Source organism: Thermobia domestica, chromosome 5 (genome assembly GCF_964235325.1).
Source record: "Thermobia domestica chromosome 5, izTheDome1.hap1.1, whole genome shotgun sequence".
NCBI classification, from domain to species: domain Eukaryota; kingdom Metazoa; phylum Arthropoda; class Insecta; order Zygentoma; family Lepismatidae; genus Thermobia; species Thermobia domestica.
In genome coordinates this window covers 29,514,844-29,540,818 of record NC_137458.1, presented here as the reverse complement: position 1 = coordinate 29,540,818, position 25,975 = coordinate 29,514,844, and the positions used below count along the sequence as shown (strand labels likewise).

Sequence of the window (25,975 nt, the reverse complement as noted above, 5' to 3'; positions counted from 1 at the left end):
CTTACTTAATGGTAGAACAAAGACAGGACAGAAACAAAAGACAAGATGTGTAAATTGAGCTCAAAAAAGTATTGAAGTACAACATTTGTTCATAGAATGTCAGGAGTGGATGACATGCTTAGTATCTAGTTGGGTAGCTTTTTCTATTGATAATTTCTTGTAATAGTCATGGGATTGATTTCGCTGAAATTACTCTTCTTTGTCGATTAGTCATACTCCATTCTTCCAACAAAACCCGGTAGAGGTAATTTTTATTGGAGATATGGTGTTTGTGAATTAATTCTTTTAGAATATCCTTATCTATAGATAGATAGATGCAGTATTTAAATAAACGACGGCAATATCCTTTCCGTAGTAGTTCTATAGAACTATTTTATCTGCTAAAGTTTGTTCCTCAGTCTGCCATTAACATTATAATCTAAACCTTGTAAAGAATGGAAATTTTAATATAACTTCGTTAAAAAAACATGCTAATTTTTATTACTTTAACAAATGATTTAGATTTTTTCTTTATCCTCAGCAACAAAGCATCTGCACACACAAAATATTTTTATATGGGAAACTAAATTTGTATAATAAATAAAATAATGAAAGTTTTAGTATGTCTTCGTTAAAGAAACAAAAATGCGAATTTTCATTATTGTCACAAATGACTGAGAAAAAAATATATTTTTATTTTCAGCAACAAAGCGTCTGCATACACAAAAACTTTTCGTATGTGAAATTAATTTGTATAATAAATTAATATTTGGTGTGAAAATCATAGAGATTAATGACAAATTATAAGCAGTTATCGAAAACATTTGATCAAGAATAGGTGAGTATTATTATTTTATAATGTCGTGTCTATCTACCTAGGTATATCTATTTTTATTTTATAACTGTGTATCTATGGGATAATGGTACCAATTGATAATGGTATTGTCCGCTCGTGGTAATTAAGTTTACAAATGAAGGGTAAGGAGAAAAAACCAGGAATGTTCATGTGCGTGCTTTAACGGGTGCTTTGTTCTATCTGTTGATGACTCTTGGTACGATTTGACTATATATGCCGTGCATGTGTAGATGTAGAAATGACCATGTAAAAAGGGGCAAAAGATTTGACTAACCCTTAATTTTGTACCTGGTTTTCAATATTAAAACGCCGTTTTCACAAAAATGCGTTTTGTGAAATTCCTTCTTTTTTCCCCTTATCCTTCAAATGATAGATGCGTAAAGGAGTAAGTATGGCACTAATAGGAAAAGATAAACAACAATAGATAAATCCATCAGTTAATATTGTATTTTACTATATATATAGCAAATTAAATAACTAAGACTTTCTTCTACCAAAATAGAAACTGTCAATTATTATTGGCAATGAACAACAAATATTTTAGCGCCCCAAAAGTGGGTATTTTTATTTTTTCAAGAACTGCGCATGAGAATTTACCCACAGGCATGTTATTTTGTTTAGCTCAATATGACTCATTGACCGATATACGTATGTGATATATTTGAAATCTATTGTACTTAAATTTAAGGGTTAATAATACTTTTAAGTTATATCTTAGTATTTGTATAGGGTATAGTATTCCATAAAGAACACAACTTTTGAAATTCCCACCATTTCTGTTTTAGTAATTTGGCAGCACTGAACGTCACACGATTTTCATCTGTTATCTTTGTGCTTAGTAGGCACGGAGCGCTGAATAGCGCATGATGGTCAGCTGTTTTCTGTATCGGTAAGAACTGTATGGACTTATTGCGGGAGTGGTTCCCTGGCCGGGTGATTTCTCGCAACGGTGACTTGAATTCGCTACCTACATCTTGTGATTTGACACAATATGATTTCTTTCTGTGGAAGTATTTGATATCTCGCGTATACGCCAACAAATCATGATCACTTGTAGAGCTCAAGGCCGAGATTCAGTGTGTAATTCAGAACTATTCATGACACGTATACAGAAAAGGTATGGAAAATTTCATCGAAAGAATGAGCGAGTGTCTGTAGAGTCGTCGAGAATAATTGAGTGATATATTTCGTACATAATCACAGGTAGTATATACTGCAAAAATATGTAAAAATGTAATATGTAAATTACTTAATTTTATCAATAAATTTGTATGTTATTCTGCATTCCAAAATTGAGTTCTTTATGAAATACATGTATTATCATCATGCTATTTTAGTATCACAATGAAGAAGTTAATGAGGTGTATTTTAATACAGTTTCAGCTGGTTACGTGGCATGTTTCTTGTATAGTATCAACTTTTAGGTTTATGAAGAAGTTAATTTTCCTCTGTTTTCCCGAAAATTCTGAATAACCTTCTACACTTACACGTATCATTTTATCCAGCTTAATAGGAACTATCAATCGGTACATGTCTTATATTTTTTTCGTCAAACGTAAAATATTGTAGAATCAATTTTCACCAACAATATTCTAATTATTTCTCTAATACCTAGGTAGTTTTTTTTTATAACTTTTACCTAATACTTTGTACTATGTATTTATGTACATTATAGTCCTAATACGTTATGCTGTATCTGAAACATATATTGCATAATGGTTAAAGAAAGCAAACTAACCATAATAATTTTTACTTTCCTACTGAACAAAATGTCAAATTATTCACAAAACTTAACAATTAATGTAAAAATCCAACTTTGTCTCTTATTACATATTTCTTATGTACTTAATACATTTGTTAAGTTGACGATGATGATGCTAATGAACGAAATAGTGGAATGAATAAAGTGGGAGGCAATGGGAGAAACTCCAATAGAACCTAAGCAGACAGTGTTTGTTCACTAAGCTCATTTAGCGAGAGCTAGGATCGAACCAGGGACTCTATCGTCAAAGGTGAGCGCTCTTCTATAGCCAATCTTCGTCTCCAATACACTTTTTAGTTGAATGATTTCTTCATATTTAAGTAGCTTCAAAATTGTTAGAAACCAACTTTGTTTCAGGTTTCACATTTTCGTTACAGCTGGCACTTCTTGTTCCCTCCCCCTACTAGTATAGTGCTTACCTCATGCGGTCTTTATGTACCTGGTTCCGGTTTCGAGATATGGCGGGAGAGCATTTAACATATTACTCTGATTCGGTTTCCACCCTAAACCGTAGATCAAGTTTGACATAGGACGCTAATTGTGAACAAACAAACCTGACACTTATTAATTTACAAATTAACATAACTATTTTTGGAACTTAAAATTATGATTTGTTACAACGATAGCAGCGTAAATTTTAATCACAATAAATTTATACTTAAATATTTAAAAAAATCTGAGGCCACTTAAAATGTCTACCGAGAAACTGAATTTTGATACAGTACGAGGATATTCAAATATCAAATTTATGAGTTTATTTTTACTTTTCGCAGAGATTGTTTACAAACATTTTTTTTAATTATGTAATTGCACTGCGCGAAAAAGTAAGGAAAATAACTTAATGTACTCCTGAATGTAACTTACTAGAGATGAAAGAAAAATGTAATAAATTTATAAATAAAAAAATAAAAATAAAATTTCAATAACGGGAAATCCGTGGCTTCTTCGGAGATTAAACCATATGTAGAGGAAAGTACATAAACGCCTTTTCATTTTTGGTTCAATTCACATTACTCTTTGAGAGATATATGAGTGTAAGTTTTATGTAGCTGCAGTCTGCTTGTGTTGAAGCTAACTCAAGTGAACATATTTCAAAACTAAAATTGTTATATTTACGTAAATAGGACAATGCAACACGCAAGTTGTTATTAAGTCTTCAATGATTTAACCAAATAATATTCATAGTTGTTTCTATTTAAGTATTCAATGATTTAACCAAATATTATTCATAGTTGTTTCTATTAACTATGTTTTTAATGCTAATAATGTTTATAGGAATTTAAAAAAAAAACAAGAAAAGTAAGTTAGTAAATAAAAACTAAACAAAGAAAATGACTACCTCTGGTAACAACTTCCTTAATGAGGCCTCTTGTGTTTTCATCTGCCCAGTGGTTTATTGTGTCTACTGCTTGCTCTATATTTCCGTAATTAATTCTTTGTACCGTACCGTTGTAAGTCTTTGTGATTACATTAACATATTCTTGTAAAGGTTGAAAGTCTTCATCAGGGAATATTGCATTTGCGATATCCAAAATATTTGTAGAATTATTGTTCTAGAAACAGAGAAATTACCGAAAATTTTAGTTTACAAAAGATATTATTGACAGTAAACATTGACAAATTATTCTTACAGATAAACACTTTAATAGGTAACGTTGAGCTATGGACTACACTAACTAACTCTAAGTCTATGGCCTATGGAACCCGGAGGTTCAATGCCGCGTTCACAAAAACTCTCCACTGACTTCTATCCTTAGCTAACAGCATTCAGTTTCTACTCTGTATTCCAATCTCTGCGAGATCCATCTTAATATTGTCCTCCCATCTGCGCCTAGGTCTTCCTAATGGTCATTTTCCAATTGGTCTTCCAGTCAAGACTTTGAAAGCGTCTCTACTTTCTTCCATTCTAGCTACATGACCCGCCCATCTAAGCCTCCTAGACTAGACGACCCTAACAATGTTGGGTAAACCATATAAATTATGTAGTTCCTCATTATGAAGTTTCCGCCATTCCCCATTCCCGTTCCTCTTGGGTCCGAATATTCGTCTCAGAATCTTGTTCTCAAATACATTCAGTCTATGTTCTTCCCTCAGAGTAAGTGACCATGTTTCACAACCATACAAAACAGCAGGCATGATTATCGTTTTGTATATTTTAAGTTTCAAATTCCTCGACAGAATTCGCGACGACAAGAGATTTTGAACCGAATAGTATCACGAATTCCCTGCTTTTAGTCGACATTTAATTTCTCCGTGAATATGATTTTCCTCTGTTAATATTGATCCTAGATATGTGAAAGTATCCACTTTATCAAAAGTATTATTTAGTATTTTAACGCATCCATAATTTGCTGTATTCCGGTCCCGACGCACTTCCATGTATTTAGTTTTCTCTGCATTTACTTCTAAACCTATATCCCTGCAAGCGTTTAGTAACATCTCTGCATTTCTTTCTATTGTTCTCCTATCATCTCCTATTAAATTTACATCATCAGCATATGCCATAACCTGGTGACTACCGTTCAACTGTAAGCCCTGGTTGCTATCTTTGATTTTCCTTATAGCGTATTCCAGAACGAAGTTAAATAATAATGGCGACAACGTATCTCCTTGTTTCAGGCCATTTTCGACGTGAAAGCTCGTGGACAAAAATTTTCCTACCCGGACTTTACTTTGGGATTCATTTAAACATATCTTAATTAATCTAATTAGCTTTCTCGGTATTCCAAGTTCTGCAAGAACGTTGTATAATGTTTCTCTCCTAACCGAGTCGTACGCCTTTCTAAAATCAATAAATAGTTGATGTACCGGGGTATTGTATTCCCACTTTTTTTCGAGTATTTGGCGAATGGTAAATATTTGGTCGATAGTTGATCGATTTCGTCTAAATCCGCACTGATAATCTCCAATAATTTCATCTGCGTATGGGGTCAGTCTTGCTAACAGAATATTTGAAAGGATTTTATAGGATGTTGACAGAAGAGAAATGCCTCGATAATTATTACAGTCAGTTTTGTCGCCTTTCTTGTGGATTGGAACAATGATTGATTCTTTCCACTCTTGTGGCAATTCTTCCTTGTTCCAGATAAGGAGAATGAGTTTGTGTATCTTGTTCCACAATTTTTCGCCTCCAGCTAAAATTAACTCAGCTGGAATTTCATCTACACCCGGAGATTTGTGTTTCTTTAATTTCTTTATAGCGGTTTCTACTTCTATTCGGTTGGGTTCTGGAATATACGGTTCTGCGGTGTATATCTCCTTTTCTCCACGCACACTAGTTTTTGGTTGCGTGTTAAGCAAATCGTCAAAGAAATCTTTCCATCTATTTAAGATGCTATCCGTGTCAGTGAGAACTGTACCGTCAGATTTCTTTAATATGTAAGCACGAGGTTGATAGCCTTTCTTAAATTCGTTGATTCCCTTATACACATTACAAAAAAATATAAATTTCAGAAAAACATTATCTGATAAAGATAGAGGTATTTACCAAAATATCAGAGAGAACCTTGGTGTAGCCTAATCTTGTTGCTTGGATGTCATTCGAAAGTGAAAATGTTTTCTGTAATTCAGTTCTAGAACTTCCTCTAGCACCTTCATTCAACATCAACAAAGCAGTTGTCAAACTCCATGGAGAGACTACCATGTTTCCTTGTTTCTCTGCGGCCAATTCCTGCAATGAAGTATAAATTAGTTACTGTACAGAAATTAATATACTTTAAAGGAGGCACACATGTAATGTTTAAAGATATTTATTGGATAATAAAGGAGTGGCCAAGCAATGTAAAATTTACTTTTCTCCAACGAATCTAAACAATGACCATTCATATATACTTAGTTAATTAGTACTAGGAATACCAGTGCACGTATATATCTTCTAATGTTTTTCTACTGAACAAAAATAATAAATAGAACATTAATCGTTCAATTTTCTCTGATTTGAAAAAAGAATTAAGGAAAGGAAGAGATTACTAGAAAAAATTTTACTCAAATACATTATGATTGAATAGTATTAAATGTATACTAAACTATTATGACAGAATAACGTGTATCCAGGTCACAGTCTTATCTGACCACATGGTTTTCCATGATAACATTGTACTCAGACTTTGAGCTGGCTCATGCTTTTGCATGGAACTCACGAATGTACTTTATTTTTACCATTATTCTCTTTCTTTTCCTAACCCTGATAACAAAATGTTGGTCTTAAAAGCTAAATACTTTTCTTTTAGTGATTTTAGTGTGATTATTTTCATAATCAATAATGTAACTTTATATTAATAAGACAGACAATCAAATCTCATTATTTAGTAAAGTCATTCTTCTCCTGACTGTTTTCTGCAAAATATTGATTACAAGATATCTAGTTATTATTTATTAAATTTCTGCATTGTTTTTGTTCATATCGAACTAAAAAAACTTTAAAAAAATTAGACTTCCAAACTAAAAAAAAAAAGTTCCAAAATCAGAAGAAAAGTCGCTGGGCGAATAACCATTTTCCTGACCATATTTGGGTGCAGCATGGGGGGGGGGTAATCCTAGTTAGAAAATTAAAAATGAAATCTTTGAGTTTTACGTCCCACACTTATGCCGGTTAGGCTAAAGGAGACGGTGATAGTGAGAAATGAATGAAATGGTGGAATGAAAAAAGTGGGAAGAAACGAGAGAACCCCGAGAAAACCCGCGAGTACGGTATTTGTCCACCACAAAGTCCACACGGCGCGAGTTGGGATCGAACCAGGGACCCAAAACACCGGAGGTGAACGCTCTACCACTGAGCCACCCCGCCCCCTAATTGTAGTTAGCTACCAATTATTTCATCGGGTGCATCTCTCCGTGGTCCACGCTTACGTTACCTTAGAAGCTATAAACAAATTTATTGTGAAATGAAAAGTGTGAGCTCCCAATTGAAGAAACCTTAGTGAGACTAGTTTTCCGGGATTACAAAACACCACTTATCACCAAGAGAGAGAAAAATGTGTTGAATAAAATGTACTTATTTTTCCCCGTAGAATCCAAATCTACAATAAAAAGTGAGTCCTCATTTAATATTTCTTCTAATTTGGGTTATATTATGATTATATACCCATCCATTTTGAACGATTTTTTTTTTTTGCTTCTCATCTCTAAATGAGGCATTTCTGAATTATTCTCCACCTCCTCCTATTTCTTCTTCTTCTTCTTCTTCTCTTCTTATTATTAATATTAGACTTCCAAACCATGACATGCATAAGTGTCCGAAATATTTTGAACGGCTTCTTTCGTCCGTTTGTCTGTCGACCACTATCAGAGTGAAAACGGTAGGATACTGAGATGCAGTTTTCTGCAAACGATTCATTGTCCTAAGGATAGGTTCCATCTCCTCCGTTAAGTCTCTATTCAAACCAGAAGTGATTCAAATTTTCCATTTCCGGTTTTAACGTTTATCGCCACATAACGGACACGGAAATAGATAGCAAGAAGAGTTTGTTGCAAACGATTCAACATCTCAAGACAACATATCATAGCTATCCACAACATTCTACCAAAATCATAAGTGGTTCAAATTTACTATTACTTCCGGTTTCAACACTTATTTCTGTAGAGCAAAAACGGTAAATGCTGTCAAGATGAGATTCAGCGTCTCAAAAGTAAGTTCCATCTGGTCCGTTGACACCCTATTCAAAGCGGGAATGGTTAAAATTAGCCATTCTTTTCTTTCAACCTTTATCGTCATAGAATGAAAACTGTAACAGATAGCAAGAAGAGTCTTTTTCTTTATATACATCAAACGATTCAGCGTCTCAAAACAACATAACATGACACTTCACAATACTCTACCAAAACTGGAAACGGTTCAAATTTGATATCACTTCCGGTTTCAACACTGACATCTATACAGCAAAAAATGATAAAAGATATCAAGAAGCAGTTTCTGCAATTGATTCAATGTCTCAAGAACGTGTCCTATCTCCACACTTAGCCATCTGTTCAAACCAAAAGTAGTTGAAATAAACAAATTTTTGTTTGAACTTTTATTGCTATAAAACAAAAATAGTCAAAGATAGCACGTAATGACTTTTTGATATGTGTTCAATGTCCGAGAAATTGGTTTTGTCTTTGACCTTATTACTCTTTATCTATTAATACTTATAGATACACCACTTTAAGTTTGGGTAGTGAATTCCAATAATTTGGAAGTCTTAGTTTGATACAGTGAAACGATACTCACTTGCATTATTATTATTATTATTATTATTATTATTATTATTATTATTATTATTATTATTATTATTATTATTATTATTATTATTATTATTATTATCTCAGAAACTCTTATATAGCTATATTGTTATGATAAGCTTTTAGGGAGAGATTTCGGTCACTCAAGTTATAGGAAGGCAGCGAAGCGTGGAAACTCCTCAGTTGCGTCAAGTGGTCTACCAATATTCACAAAGTACGTATGATGATGATGAACTATTTTTTTTTTTCTTCTTCCTTCCTCGGTTGCTATCTGATGAAGTATCTAGCGAAGGTACTTACAGTTTACTTTTCTATTGTAATTGCGTTCCATGATAATAAATTTATTACTTTCTAATATATAAAAGTTAATCTATCAGTGCTTTCCGGGTTTCATTGTTCAAATTGTTTGTATATTTTTTTAAACTGTCCTATAACAATATCCTGTGATATTCGGGGATTCTTTGTCCTAATCATATGAATAACTAGTTTTTTGTTATTCTAATATGATTTTTTTTTCTCCCAAGCAATGTTTTTAACAAGCAATGACTGCTATGACATGGCAGTAAACGTCATAAAAGCCTGATACAAGACTATGTTTAAAGAAAAGTATTTTTTTCTAGTATCCTATTAAACTTTTCAATTTGAATAAGTTAATTTGAACTGTGAACTCATCTACAATCTGAAAATTTTAAAATATACTAATTTCATGAGGAAGGTGCAACTATCTATTTGGTTTTGACTTAATAGTGGTACGATTGTTTTATTCGTTCTGTTCTTCAAAGCTACTAACTACTGTTATCTTAAAATATTACTCGTCAGCTGAAAGCAACATCCTCTTTTAAGATAACTTGTATCCTTCAGCATTTGTTATTGCTGAAATCAGGATGAAGTAAACCAGCATTTGTTGTCTAAGAATACTATAACGTAAGTCTCAGTCTTATTCTTAATACAAAGCATGTTAATGTGTTAGTTAACTATTGTTGCGAAGTTATACTGTAAGATAATTGTAAAAAAGTAAAAAAATTACAAGGAGAATGGTTTTCTTAATTTTACAAAAGAACAAATTAACTTAATAAAGTATAACAAACCCATTGAAACTAATTAACTGCCAACTAATTTAGCAGCTCAACGGTAATAATGTCACACACATGGTGCAAGAGTGTTACAACTAAAAAAAAAAAATGGCAATTTTGAGTTATCATCGCTCAAAAGAGAATAGAGAAAAGAATACTATCACTACCTGGTGGTACTTTTGCAGAAAAGTAACCAAACAAATTAACCCCTATGTGGCAGAAATACCAGTATTCCAGGACCGATTTTGATAAAATAACAAACTTTAAAAGTCACGTTCACACAAGTGTGTATTTTTGACTTGTAACAGTCTTCCACCGTGTGTGGGATATATTGGAAAACTTTTTTTTTTTCATTCCCTTACCTTTAACAAGCGAATAGCAAAGGAGTTAGCACCATCACGTAACTGTCTTGCAGCAACATCATCAGAAACTACTGGTACACACTCAACTACTGTTTGTGATACGAGAACAGAGAAAGCTGAAATAATGAAAGGTGTGTGTTAGAACTATATGCTGCAAAGAAGTAGTCAAGATACACACTTAGAATGAAAACTTGGGTGCTTTGAAGATTACATTTTAATGAGACACTATTAGAATTCATCATACAAAAATTTTATACATTTACAATAACTTAATGATTAATAATGCTTACTTGATTTAAAAGGTATTCCAATACGAGAGCAATATATTAATACTTTAGAGTGAAGAAAATATTGTTCAAACATTCAGCAGATTGTGTGTCGACGAAACATGACTACTGAGACTCGTGATCTGATATCACGAGATTTTCTTTTTATCTGGAACTTTATTATGTCTCGCATTTATAGGACAATAAATTACAACTATTTCTCAAAATTCTGAAAATTACTAATAAAGTAATTATATTACTTTAAAATTACTTTATAAAATAATACTATGTAATAAAATACTTTATAAAATAATATTTTATAATAAAATACGTTAAAATAAAATTATAATATTGTGTTTTGAATACATCACAGCTTTTATATTAAATATTTGGACTAATTGGAACATTCATTATTTCTTGTAATTTTCTATTTCTTATGGATGACGGTATCCAGGCTGAACAAAAAGTCTAGAATCCATCAAAGTTACAAATTTATGTTGCTCAAAATGACATTTTAAGTGATTTTTAAAGTATAACTTCTTGTTTTATAGGAAACTTCTCATATTTTCTTGGTACATACTGTACTCTTATTTGCTTATAATCCATTTAATACACAGCTGTATTTGTAGACACAATTGCACAGTGATATATAATGACAATGCTGTACAATACAATCACACACGTACAAAAATTTATATTTCTCTAAATTATCAAACAGGGTTTCTCAACCTGGGGGTCACGTCTCCTAAGGGGGTCGCGAGTGGGTTTCATGGGGTCATGAAGATAAGAGAAAGAGATAAATATAAGTAGAATCTAATACCGGAAAATATTTTAAAATATTATTTTGAATTTTGTTCTGATACGCATTTTTTTTTATTTTTATACATACTGTTAAGAAAAACAAAAAAATAGGTCTACTAAATACTCTCAACAGGTGCAGAGTTGTTTAAAAATCAATTTAAATGAAAGAGGTACATTATAAAACTAATGAGAACTGCGTATTAAAATAGCAGAAAAACAGAAATGCAAGCAAACCGGCATATCGAAATACGATTAAAATCGAAAGCTAATTAGATATTTGAGTATTTTGTGATTTCATTAATGCGGCAATGTCTGGTTCAATCTTTGTGACGCACATTATAAAGTCATTTTCAACTGATAAGCGATTTCTTGTCTTTGTTGTAATACTTACCATGAAAGAAAAGAACACTAAGGCTAATGGTATTCATTTTGAAACAGTATGACGCATCGGATTCGATATCTGTAATATGAATTAACTGACTAAATCCATTTGCTTTTAGGAAAGTTACTGGATCCAAGATATATAAGAAATGGATTCTACAATTATAGAAATAGATGGATATCGTGAAATCTCCGCAATAGGTATATTAAAATTCCCAAACAAGCTTATTACAAACTAGAAATTATAAAGGGGTCGCTGGCAAGAAGATGCGATAAAATGGGGCCGTGATAGGAATTAGGTTAAGAACCACTGTTATAAAAAAATTTAAAAATGAAGGAACATTGCACTATCTTTCTAAATTTTCATAATTAATCTTTTACGTTATTATTTTACACGCACTGCAGTACATTTTCTGCACTATTTTATAGTTAAAAAGTTCTATAAAAGAACATTCAATGGCACTATTGCTAATTTACAAGTTTCTTATTCTTGATGTTCCTAAAATTCACCCGCACAGTATCCACGTTAGTAGCAGTTTGTTAGGTCTCTTTTGAAACTGTTATGTAGTTCTGTGCTTCTTATGCTAGTTGGAAGAGTATTATGGATGATATGCTTGTATATTTTAATTCTTTGTGGTAGAAAGTTTGGAGTTTTATTTTGTTTAGAGTGGTAAGTTTATTCGTGTTTGTTGTATTATAAGTATGAATGTTACTATTAAATTTCAATGTTAGTTTGAGGCAATATCTAGTGAAGATAGTTAATCCTAGCATATACAGTTTGAGGCAATATCTAGTGAAGATAGTTAATCCTAGCATATACCGGATAAGGATATTAGAGGAAGAGCACAAAATTCATTTTCATAGTATTATACACGACATTCACGATTTGTTACCCCTCAGAACACTTCATGCTCCTCGTAGTTTAAATAATTCCTTGCTCTGTGATCAAATATCATACCATATGCTAAAATGACCATAAGTAGAAATGACTGTGATAAATTTATTTTAAATATAGATAAGCTGAAGGTGTACTTCACATTTTTCGAGCTTTGGTTCACCTGATAAAGCTTTCTAAACAATGCACAATAGTGAAAAGTGTTTGCGTATCTCGGATAAGTGGGATAAGTGCTGATTATGCATAATTTGAATAGAATATTTCGTTGATTTCATGTATTTACTATTTCAAATGAGTAATTTTAAATTATAGTTTAATTTTGAAGTGTTTGTTGTAAGCTTTTCTCGTTGGAAAATTAGTGCTGTTGTTCAATCGGTGTTTAATTGAATATTGTTTTTATTAATTCAAATATTTAATATGTTTTTATTATTTTTCCCAATTTTTTTTCTTGTATATGTAGACTTCTTCTTCTCTGAAGTTATTATAGTTGTAGTCTGCAAATATAATTCATTTTGTAGATTCTATGTATGTGACAAGATGATAAAATATTATAAGCAGTATGATTTAACTACTTATTTCTGAGACACTTCATGTGTCAATGATTTAATATTGGATGAATAATTGGTGGCGTTCGACCTCTATTTATTAATACAGTCAAGTAACATGCCTTATTTTTTCTTTCCTAGAGAATTTTGATAAAAAAAAATTGTATGTAATTCCTTCTGCCAATGTTATTCAATACATTGCAGATACTTTACTGGGAGACAAGATGAAAAATCTTTTGTGAGGTCTAGGAATATATCTATACATTTTCCCAATTATCAAAGATATCATGTAGGTATTTAAGATAGTTATACTCTATATTCCTATCCTTGTCTATTTGATTTTATGTTTCTTACGTTGAAAGCCATCTTGTGCAATATTAATTAGGAATACTCTTATAAGAGAGTTCATTTAATATTAGATGCCCACAATCTGGTTTGTGTCGACATAATCTGAAAGCAAAATTTATTTTTCCCCTTCCTAGTGATAGTTCTACATTCTATAGAAACAATTCAAGAAGCAATGTACATCAGTTTCTTAACCCTAAAACCATGTTAAGAATTTCTTACTTCAGAACAACTTTGGGATATGCAAGTTAATTAAAAAAAAAAAAAAAAAAAAAAAAAAACTATCTTACCTAGAAAAATAATTCGGATCATTTTAGTGCTGACTTCAGGTAAATTCTTACAGGTAATTCAAAGGAAACGTAATTCTGGAAATAAAGTTTAAAATAAAAAGTAATTAGTTATCAAGACATACGAAAATTTTAGCAGATTATCTCAAATTTTAGCAGAAAAGACACTTTTAGAAACTTAGTCTCGGCGGCTTTTGAGGGAAATCATATCAGTGAAAACTTAAAATTTTATCGCTACATGCCGAGGGAAGTAAATTCCTAATGTCCTAAGTCTTCTATTAACAAGAATACAATTATGCTAAATTATAAAAATGAAACACATATAAATGAAAACAGGGAAAAGAGAACAAAAACTAACGATCGGCCAAGTAAACTGTGATCAAATTAGAAATAAAATAAAAGGTACGGGTCAAGGAACTAAACTTTGACTCTTTAACTCCTCCAACGCTTTAAGCTAAATCATGTTGTGCTGTAGTTTATAATGAAATATTTTTCTGTGAAATAGAAACAAAATTATAAGGTGTTTTTGAAACATTTCGGCCAAAAGAAAATTACAAGAACGCAAAAGTCGTTTTTTGCCAAACTGTCGAAAGAAGTCACCCCAAGAGTAAACTATCCCTTTTGGATATTCTTATGGAAGTTATTTATGCAACACTATAGGAATATTAATATTAATAACCTATTATTAGGTCATTAATGAAATATTTATGAAATATGAACAATATTGCCTGAATCGTTTTTCAAAAATTCACAAATATATAAACAAAATAGTTAAAACAATCGCAAACTTTAATTTACCCTCCTTTTTTTAAAGGGCAAGAAGAAAATTCGAAAATTTCCCCAGGAGAACAACATAAAAACTTAAGTTTAAAGTTTGGCGTCAATACGTTGAACCGTATGGCCTCTAGACTAGTTAGTGCACATCAGGAAGAATGGAAATATGGAAAAACAGACTGACAGATTTCGATGAATTACTTTTCGATATTATGGGTCATGAAACGTTTAAATCTGTTGAAATTTCAAATTCGATTTTTTTTCACGATCACCATACTCTCTCCTCTCCTTTCGTCGCTCCAACGTAGAAAGAAAATACAATGCTGTAAAACCATGTATGTGAAGTACAGTGCCACCAGGAACAACATTTTCATGGAGACATGCTTATAAAATTATTTTGAAAATAAAGAGTCTGAAGTTGAAATTAAAGCTAAGAATAAAGTAGCTATGATAATTAGAATTAACGATGATTGTCACCAAGAGTAATTATTAGACTAAAAGTCTGCTAGAAAAAAAAATATCAAAATTATAATTTTTATCTTCAAATATGGGGTGAAGCCTTATCCTCCAATCCGTTGAGTGTTTCCGTCTGGTATCGATCCCGAACCTCACGTTCGAGAGTGAAGAACCTCTCGACCTCAGGGCAACAGCTCCCAGATGTCCTGGCCTCTTCGGAATGACACCTCTGTCATGCAAGGGTTGGTGAGGGCCCAGACGTGCCGACCGTCTCTCAATTGCTGCTACGACGACTCTTCTGAATAGGGGTCCAAGGTATGTTTCTGGCGGCTTCTGTCACACTTCTCACCCGGAGGGTTCCGTGTCCCCTGGTTTTGTTCTACTTCCTATTTTTCGCTTCTTCCTGGTGCTCCGCACATGGATGACTAGCTCATCACAATTATCTTGGTTAATAGGGAAGTTTAATTGCTGAAATGGCGTGGCTGAGTTTGTTTTGGCGAAGTTACGGAAACTAGGAAGAGAATGGTAAGCATGAATTTGTATTGGGATGAGGTGACAACCTAGGGAAGTCTTTTCTTTATTATTTAATAATTACAATTTCTTGTTTGAAGAACAATAACAACATACAGGGAGAATTCAAAATAGGCGCTAAGCCTGATATCCTCTACAATATATTATTTTAACGACTAACCATTAATTATTATACACTGGGATAAGTTTAAGTAGTAAGATAAAACTAATTAAATTTTGAAGGTCAGTATTCAGCCATTAAAAAATTTAAATCATTTTCTAAATCATATACTCCACAATATTAACAGATTAACATTGTTTCCAACTCAACATAAAGTGTTCTTTTTATTTATTTATTTATTTATTTTATTTATTTATAATTTTTTTGTAAATGGTACTACGTTCAATTATTATATTTCAAATCTACGTGTTAATCGAAAACTCACCATACCGTATTTGTCATTCGGTGTTACAAACTAAGGACACCATAGTATCACAAACAATCTCAAGCGTCAAAACTTTGGAGAACTTCACAATAGTAACAACGCAAGCGAGACGGAAGTATGTTAATGCATGTCGGAAGTATGTTACTGTCAAATACTATGACCATAATATGATGTATTTCTAACAAGTAAAAGCAACGTTACAAGGAACTGAAAAAATTACTTTATTTAAAAAGCTTTATTTTGTAACAATGCTTAGATAAGTTACACATTCAATCACATCAATAGTTTATAATAAACAAAAATATCATAATGTCGGTATCATCTCAAATCGTTGCGGATATATGGTGAACATTGCTAAAGTTTGAAACACTACTCGTGGCCCCTCGTAGCGTAGTCACTAACGCTCTCGGTCGAAAAATTTAATAGCTTTTTCAGGCCAGCCACCTTGAATTCCTGGGTTTTCCTCATTCACACCAGGCAAATGCCGGGATGGTACCTAACTTATAGATCCCAGGCCGCCCCCTTTCTTCCCCAATCCTTTCTTCCTTCCCTTTCCCCGATTGTGTGCTCACCGAGGGACGTCATCCCTCAAATCGTGAAGGGCTAAATGGCCTTAGATGCCGAAAGCCCAGAAATCTAAATCCTAAATCCTAAAATTTCAACAAAGAGACGTTCCTTAGTTATCCAGGTCCTACATATTCAGTTTTGACTATATTTTTTAAAAGAATTTCCCTAAACTATGTCATTTTAAGCATTACAGCAATTTCTAACCATATTTTGTACATATCCGGAACAGTTTGAGGTATATTCCAGTAAACGCCATTATGATTTTTACGTTTATTTCAAAACCTCAATGCAAATAGGTATGATACTTATTTCAGCACAGTTTGGAAATAAAACATTTTGAAGAAAGTAAAATTTGCAATATTTTTTTTGTTTCTGCTTGTTAGAAGTACGTCATATCATAAATCTTAGTATCTGCCAGCATGGTACTTCCAAAATGCTGTGACACGTTCGTTTTATTTGCGTTATTACTGTTGCATAGCCCTCCAAATTTGGGATGTTTATGGGTTTTTGTGATACTATGGCGTTTTTAGTTTGCAAGACTGAACAATAAATGTGGTATTGTAAGTTTTCGATGAGCACGTAGATTTTTAAATATATAGTAGTTGGACGTGGACATTTAAAATCTATAAATTTATGTTTGGTTGGTACCACTGCTGAGCTGGTAGTATTGGGGGTACTGAAACAATGCCTTCCTGTTGATATTAGCAATTTACAATATTTAATATAATTTTGCATATTAGTTTAAAGGTTATAAGGGCTCTTCAAGAATAATACCCAATATATCGGTTGTTCTAAAAATGGCATCCACGGACTACAAAGGACTATCTTACAATTCAAAATAAAGCAAAAAATATGTAGGCTATAATTTAATGTATACCGTTTGAGTCTTTGTCTAGAGTTGCCAATTATACTATGTGTTAACATCGCAGATAAAGAACTACAGAGAAGATATACCAATCTATCGAATAGTTATATCGATTTTTTTCCAGAGTGAAGTTAAAGTAGATATACGTTGACACTAGCATCAGTTAATATTGTAACAATCGATGTAACTGTTAATGGATTCGTATGGTTCTAACAAGTAACACTTCCGAAGTGTAACACTCTGATTTTGATAAAATTTGGCAGGTAGATATTACACATAAAATAATCGAATATGCGTTTTTTTATTTTCTGCGAAAAAACGGTTTTAGGCGGCAAAAGCCCCACCAAAAACTTTTGAAAGTTGACACCCGAAAGGTAAGAACAAGTGAACCGAACTGGATGAAATTGAGCACAAATATTGCAGACGTAAAATGAGGAAACACAGGTTTCGTATTTTCCTAAAAAAAAAAAAAATGTTGGCTGGGGCACGGACCCCTCCAAACCTTTGAACACGAAATATCAAAAGTGCTAGTGTGCCGGTGCTATGCCATCAGTTGTGGCTCAGAATACGTAATAAATAAATGCAACCAAATAGGGATGGAACTGATGTACAACACGGTACTTAACTGTAAAATTATGGTTGAACTTAATGAAATTCAAATGTTTCTAATTTTTCTAATTGCACTAGTTGTGGAAAATAGGTGAGAGAGAAGAAGGATATAATTAAGATATAAAGGAAGAGCACTAGCCTGATAATTCTAACGAGGCTGACGTCATCCTGGTCATCTGGAACGATGGAGGGTTTGCCCTGGAGGAACCTGGATGTTCTGGTATTGGCCAACAACTGGAATTTAATCCTGTTGGACTGGTAGGGGCGTCGAATCCTCTCTGTGATACTCTCTGCGATATGTTCTTTAGGCTGTCCTCTTACACCTTCATTCCACTACTCTGCGACAAACTCAAAAATGTCTGCGGTGATGAATCGGCAGAATGGTATTCTTTAGACATGGAGTCGGTCGTCCTCCAATGGTGGGATCTACTTGTCTCCGATGATCCTGCACCTTCCTCAACTTCGTGGTGAATACCCCTTGTTGATCTGTCCTCCGTGGTTTTGTGTGGCTGAAGAATGATGACTTCGGAGTTCAATGCATGGGGAAGTATCAGGCTATGCTTGAAGGTATGCGGAAAGGCAATGAGGAAACAAGTCGAGTTTATTAACAAATATGTGTTTACAACAGGTGTCTGAGAATGTATAATCTTGATAAAAGTTTTCTTCTGATTAATTATAAAGAGAGTTCCTGATTCTGTAAAACATAGTCGCAATTTTTTTTTAAACAAAAGTTTAGCGAAGTAACTTAAAAGGTTTGCACAGTTATCTCATAGTCATGTCACTGATTACACTGATACTTCACACTAGTAACAGTATGTCAGATATGAGTAAAGGACATGAAGAATTGCAACAAAACTTTGTGTATGGACAATACGCAAAAATAAACGAATACGAGTTTTTTTTTATTTTCTGCGGAAAAACGGTTTTAGGGGGGCAAAATCCTCCATCCAAAATTTTGAAAGTTGACGCCCGAAAGACAAGAAGAAGTGAACCGAAATGAATGAAAGTTTGCACAGATATTGTTTGTAGACATAAAATGAGGGAATACAGGTTTCACATTTCCCTGGGAAAAACGGTTCGGTAGGGCACGGACCCATCCAAATCTTTGTTCACGAAATATCAAAAGTACTAGTAACAGTATGTCAGATGTGTGTAAGGGACATGAAGAATTGCAACAAAACTTTGTGTATGAACAACACGCAAAAAATAAATGAATACGTTTTTTCTTCTGCGGAAAAACTGTTTTAAGGGGGAAAAAGTCCCCATCCAAAATTTTATGTGTGTACAATTTCGTTTACTTCAGTTAACTTGTTTTTTGTCTTTTGGGCGTGAACTTTCAAAATTTTGGGTAGGGTCTTTTGCCCCCTAAAACAGTTTTTCCGCAGAAAATAAAAAACGCGTATTCCTTTATTTCATGTGTGTTATCTACCTGCCAAATTTTATGAAGGTCGGAGTGTTACACTTTGAAAGTGTTACTTGTAAGTTATTCTGCGACGTTACCTCATAGTGAATTTTTTATTCCTTATATGGCTGTAGGAGGCCCCGGAGGGTATTCTGTTACATACACAGGTAGTATTTCCTCATGTGGTTCGGATTCCACGTTAATCATTAGGTCCACGTCTCATATAGCCTCGCTGCTGAAAGGGACGCTAAACTAAAATCAACTCAACTCAACAGGTAGTATTTCCATTTTATTTTAACCTGAAGAATAGCGCTCTGTTGTTCTTAGGCGTCACTTTTAGAACACCTATATATATATATATATATATATATATATATATATATATATATATGTGTGTGTGTGTGTGTGTGTGTGTGTTCTACTGTACTTAACACATAATATACTGCTTTTAGTCTTTTCTTACATGTAGGACCTAATCATGAAACCACACAACAGATTCAAAAGTTGTCCGAATTAGAAATGCATAGTAATAATAATAATAATAGTTTTAACTTAACAGAAAATCATCAATTTGAATGAGGAAAGACAGATTTTTGAAACACTTACCTGTTGTATATTCCAGGCTGGAATGAAGAAATGGTGTTGTGAAGGCTTCTTTTATGACCTTGAAGGACGCAAACAGTACGCGTCATTTTATCATTGATCTCATGATACCTTGAAGCAAAACTTGAAGCCAGAAATGTACAAAAAAAAAAAAAAAAAGTCAGAGATCATAAATGCTTATCATCAACAAGGAAACCCCTGCAGCATTTTATGATTGACAGCTGCATTGCCAAAATAAGTAAAACATATATGATGTAATCATTGTTGTTAGTCATTTCAGAAAAGTTGTGTCATTTTTATCTTATTAATGTATTTTCCTCTTGTGGACTGTTTTTAGATCAATATCATCATAATACTAAAAAGTTTCTCATTAACATTGTTAACCAAACTATGTTGATGTTGAAAGCACTCTTCTTCTTATAGAATTTTAAATTGAATCTTGATTTTCATAATTTTGTCGTGTCATTCTCGGACTATTGGAAAGTAACTCTGAGAATGGAATCTGATATTTTTTTTAATTACAAACGCGATTGAGTTAATTGTCTTATTAATAAAGTATTTTTATTGTTTCTTCATATTAACATGATCTTAGCTATCGTAGAATATTTTTCAGTTTAACGTCCCACGTTTAAGCTCTTAAGGCTAAGGGAGACGGATAATTGAGGCAAGTGAATGATGATGGAAGAATTGGTGGAATGAGAATGCGCGAGAAAATGGGATTATCCCAAGATAACCTAGGGATGTAATGTTCTCCACCACAAACTTTCGTGGCCGGGAATCGAACCAGGGACCTCACGCATTAGAGGTAAGGGCTCTGCCACTGAGCTGCCGTGCCCTTCCCCCCCTCGTAGAATACGAAGCAAATGTGACCGCGTCGAAGATCACACTCAGAGCTACTCTAGAACAGGGCCAAAGCGACGGCGAGAAAAGAACATTGACTCCTCGGGTAGTCCATTTCTTACGTGAATAACCTGGTCGTAAATTTCGGGAATCTAGCGAAGTTCATAAATCTTACTTAGAAATAAAGCAACGGAGTTGTGGCGTACGCAAGAAGGGATCAGGTACCCTACTTGATCAGGATATGCAAAAACAAACATTTTCTTTATTAAAATATGTGTACAAATACCTGAAATGATACGAACTTGGGAACCTGAATGCTGGCCCTCTTGGCGAAATTCTGCGTACGCTACTGCAATGAAACAGTAACAATTATGAGTAACGGTAAATACGCGTTGTAAAGTGTCTCTCACAATGCTGATCGAAGAGTAAATTGGGAAGAACATGATAAATCTATTTTTCAGGTTTCATGATTTGGTCTAAGGTATAGTATTCCAAAACCCTCGTGGTCAATAAATAATACAATTCAGATTCTACACTGGCTGGCATGAGATTTGACTTGAAACGTTTTCACTTACTTTCTCAAGCTACCACAAAACTAGGATAGAGAAGCCTACACTTCGCTTGCGACAAAAACGATAATTTGATCTAGAGTTGGTCTACATGTTGATCGAGACCGGAATACTTACGTGCTGTTAATAATGTTATCTATCAACCTGATGTTGTAAACTTAGTTCTGAATTCGCAACGGAAATATCCTTGAACGAAATGGGACATGTTCTTGCTACAAAGGCGAGTTTGATTATGATTTTTTTCTTATCTTATGAATCTTAAGTTTCTTCCGTAGCAAAAATCAGTAGCAGCCATAAAACAGTTTGAAAAACACGAAGTTTACTATCATACCGAATTTCTTCAAGATCAGATTAGTATTGTGTATAGGATACCGCATATAATAAGCTTTTACTAAGTCAAACCCAATTTGAAAGCGAATAACTCAAGAAACAAAGACGTACACATCGAAATATTTCATATGTGTACTAAGCTTGTAAAGTTCTATCACTAACCTAATTTTGGTCAAAATAGCATAAGTTGTATCAAACACGTACGCTATATACTGTTCATCTGATTAAAAAAAAAAAAAAAAAAAAAAACGAAATGAAATGAAGAACGTAGACGAAGTTACTAGAACTTAAGAATTTATTTGTTAAAGAGAAATTATGTAATTTGCAAATGTCTAGAAGCCTCATTTGGGGAGAAGTGTTGCATTAAAAATAAAAAGTGACGTACTCTTTGAAGATGACATACGTATTTCTAACACCATTACATCCCATAAAATTAATTGTAAATAGAAAACGCTTTGGCTGTGTCCGCAATTTTGTCAACGCCTGTGTAATTGGTATTTAAGGCCAGGAGAAGGATGGAGATTCGACCAGAGTTAGCAATTAATATCCGATAGCATTTATTTGGGAACAAAGTAAATTGATATGTCCCAAACAAAGTCAACTGTTTCCTTACTACAGCTTAGTAGAAATAGACAGCTCATTAGAAACAGACGTCTAGTTGCTGGTAAGAGACGAACTGAGACTTCTAATTTTTTGATCGATGATTTTTCTTGAAGGATACATGTTCACTGCATGAATTACAATGTATTGTGAGTTTTATCTACTTTTACGTCTACTAACCCGCTTAGATCGATATTGCGAACGCTTTGTGTTCTTAGTGAGACGTAAAGTTTATCATCATGACGCGAAAGCAAATTTTCGAGCCAAACGTCCAATGAAGTATAGGAGTTAACAATATCAACCTTAAGTCTCAGTACGAATCGAGTGCCTCTTTAATGATAATTGACGAAATGCGAGTCTAGTCCAGCCATTATGTATGAGTCTCTCAAATAGTTTCTACATCAGCAGCGTTACCAAAACGTTGACATAGAATGTAAGATGAAATTGCTCCAATTTTGGGTGAAAAGTTGCTGAATTGTTGGTATATTTTGTACTGCACGGTTTCAAACTTTCTGATTTAGGCTGTAGGGCGACTTATTTCCAACTAGATCATGATTTACTATTATTACCATTACTACTGGGTGGATTGATTTAAATCAGTCTGATTTAAATCACGATTTAAATCTAGATTTAAATCACGATTTAAATCTAGATTTAAATCACTTGATTTTTTAAAAATAAAAATCGTTGATTTAAATCAAATTCCGAAATAAATTAATTTAAAGTGAAAATAAGCAAAATCCAGCCTCTGTTGTGTTATTTCAATTACGGAAGATAATCATAATACAATAAGATGCAAATGTATGTACAGCACAGTATGAAAACGAGTGTTTCATGCAGAAGATGATTAGAGAAAATCCCGTTTTGAACGGGTAACGGAGGAATTCTGCTTTCTTATCTTCGTAACATAAGCTTTTTAAATCGTTAACTATTCCAACGAGAAAATTACCATCGCCATTTAAGACGAAAATTCTTTTGTGCGCGCGTCTCACAGTGGGGCGAAAACGCAAAAAGCTGGCCAAAATATGATAACTATATTCAAATTGAATGAAATTTAGTATTAAGGGGTTATTGAGGTTGCTGATTACGATTCTGCAACTAAAGTTGAAAACACAACAAAATGATCCAAAAGGGCGGAATAAAAAGAATGTCAACATACTTCGTAATTTTCACAATGTATCTTTAAGAACATTCACTTTTTTCACATATTTTGATGAACAATTACTTGTTACTTACGTTCTTATTTATTAGAAATGTATTATTAGGCCTACTTAAATGACACAAATTATTGGTATTTGATTCGGTTATGATAACTGCAACGGCTTGTCACTGTAACATTAAATGAACACTAATTAACATCAACACGCTTCGTAATTGGCGCTTTTTGGCAGCTACGTTTTTGTCGACAGCAATAATTAATATTCAGACTACCATTCTACAAAATATGAACGTGGTGCACGAGGGTGCACATAATATTTTCAACGCTTTAAGTTAATAAAATATATAAACAATGTGAAAATTTTGCCTGACTTGCGATTCAAATTATAAATTATTACATCATTATTATTAATTTTTCACTTCATACACTTATTCTACTTACCAGTACGATATAGGAAAACTTTACAGATTTAAAAACTATGAACGCGTTCGAAAGTTACAACCGTTTCAACGGACGCGTCACAATTCTTCTATTGTTCTCTACGCAGGTAGTCGGAATAAAGTAAAACGCCTATTCTATTTATGGATTTGGGCCCTTCTAACATCACTCTAGCCAACTACATAAAAAAATCCTATATTACTAACTTTCATTTTTTTACTTTTGGCCAGCTTTTTGCGTTTTCGCCCCACTGTGCTGTCTGTTTGTTTGTTACCAAATAATAGGGCGTATTTATAAAGGGGTCCGATTCCCTCTCCGAAACTTAATCTTTTTTTGGATTTTATAACTTTAGGCGAAATTTGCGTATTTTATATGTATTTCGTGCCGCAAGCTAGTTCCATTTTTTTAAGGTATGCCCCTGCCAAATATGAGTAACTTTTGTGAAAAAAAAAGTATCATGTTGATAAACGTCGCCGCACTTTTTCCTTAGTGCTTAAGAAACATTGTTCGGGATTAGAGATGCAAAATAGCCGGCTTTTGTGAATTGGCGTTTTTTTTTTTTACATAAAAAGCCAGCATTTTAGGAGAAAAACGGAAATTTTGGCTTTTTTTCATTTGCATGATTTTTCTATCTAAATAGCTTTCTTATAGTATACTCTATAGTTAAACAAGATTTCATGACCTAAATGCCATATTTCCCTCTAGAATTCACCATCATGATGGATAGAGCACATGTTTTATGAATTAAATATTAAGTACGTAGTATTTGCGAGCAATTTTAGAGAGGCTATATAACTTTATTTTAACTTCTGAGTTATCGAGGTTTTTTTTCTTCTTTAGATCATTTCATTTTTAGTTATTCGTGTTTCATTTCTTAGAGCTTACAAGTAAACCTTACGTTTGGGTGAATCGAGTTGCTGACTGAGACACATACGAGAAAGTAGTACTAAATGTGGTCAGTATTTCAGAGAAGTTGTAGGTGCGAAGATCCAGGGGTTTAGGAGATACAGCTACCAGAACATCACATGGAAGTACAGAATAGTCTTCATACAGTTGGAGGTAAAAGCTCTGTAAGACCTCTTGTAACGACAAAAGGTGAATAACAAATATATGGGTACATATTAGGACTAGGGGGAAGTCATATAGTAAAGGTATACCTGACGGTGGCCATCTTGAAATCCGCCATTTTGAATTAAGGTTGAGTTTCTATAATAGGAATAGGGTCATGTGATACATGATTTAAGGCGCAAATTTAATCAGAAGAACAATGGTGACGTTAATTTTGATTTACGCGCAATTGGTAAAAAGTTACAGGGAAATTAAATATTGTTGCAGCGTATGTATTAGTCCTTTACCCCACCTTGTAAATTTTGTGTTAATGATAATAATTAAATAAAAAGCACGTGGATAAATATTAGGTCTATGGTAAGAGTTGCCTTGATGGCGGCCATGTTCAAATCCGCCATTTTGAATCAGACAAAAGTTTTAAACAAAACACACAACAGTGACACTTTATTAATAGCAAATTTTACCGTAACTCCAACGGTATAACCATTTTTGCTTTATCATTAACCAGCACAAAATTAAATGGACCGCTCCTTACGACTACTGCTTTGACGGAATTATTAATGACAAATAAGTCAAGTGTAACTCGATTACCTTTGTCAGATGTGCTCACTGTGAGCAGAGCATTTGTGCAAGTCATGCACTCTTTTCTGAACTACATATTGATTGTACTAATTGAGAACTTTTCTGGAAGAAAGACCCAAGTTCAATTATGACTCAATTCCACTTTGGTCATTTTTCCTTAAATTAGCAACTTGTTTATGTGATAACAAAAGCTGGTTAATGATAAAGCAAAAATGGTTATACCGTTGGATTTATGGTAAAATTTGCTATTAATAAGGTGTCAATGTTATGCGTTTTGTTTAAAACTTTTGTCTGATTCAAAATGGCGGATTTGGACATAGCCGCCATCAAGGCAACTCTTACCATAGACCTAATATTTATCCACGTGCTTTTTATTTAATTATTAT

At 33.2% G+C, this 25,975-nt stretch overlaps 1 protein-coding gene across 3 annotated transcripts in view; it reads right to left on the bottom strand.

Moving 5' to 3' along the window:
* The window catches only part of LOC145685825 (iris-like), a 45,165-nt gene extending 25,095 nt beyond the window's left edge, over positions 1-20,070 (bottom strand). Inside the window, exons 1-5 of one of the 3 annotated variants that reach the window (XM_081758411.1) lie at positions 20,007-20,070; positions 13,775-13,849; positions 10,252-10,367; positions 6,085-6,267; positions 3,937-4,150 (exon numbers count right to left, since the gene is read on the bottom strand). In XM_081758411.1, the coding sequence (XP_081614537.1) occupies positions 3,937-4,150; positions 6,085-6,267; positions 10,252-10,367; positions 13,775-13,796 (535 nt within the window). In that variant the 5' untranslated portion in view covers positions 13,797-13,849; positions 20,007-20,070. The remainder of the gene's footprint in view (positions 1-3,936; positions 4,151-6,084; positions 6,268-10,251; positions 10,368-13,774; positions 13,850-20,006) is intronic. The other 2 variants (XM_081758413.1, XM_081758412.1) reach the window with 2 other exon arrangements.
* Positions 20,071-25,975: the final 5,905 nt, after the last annotated feature.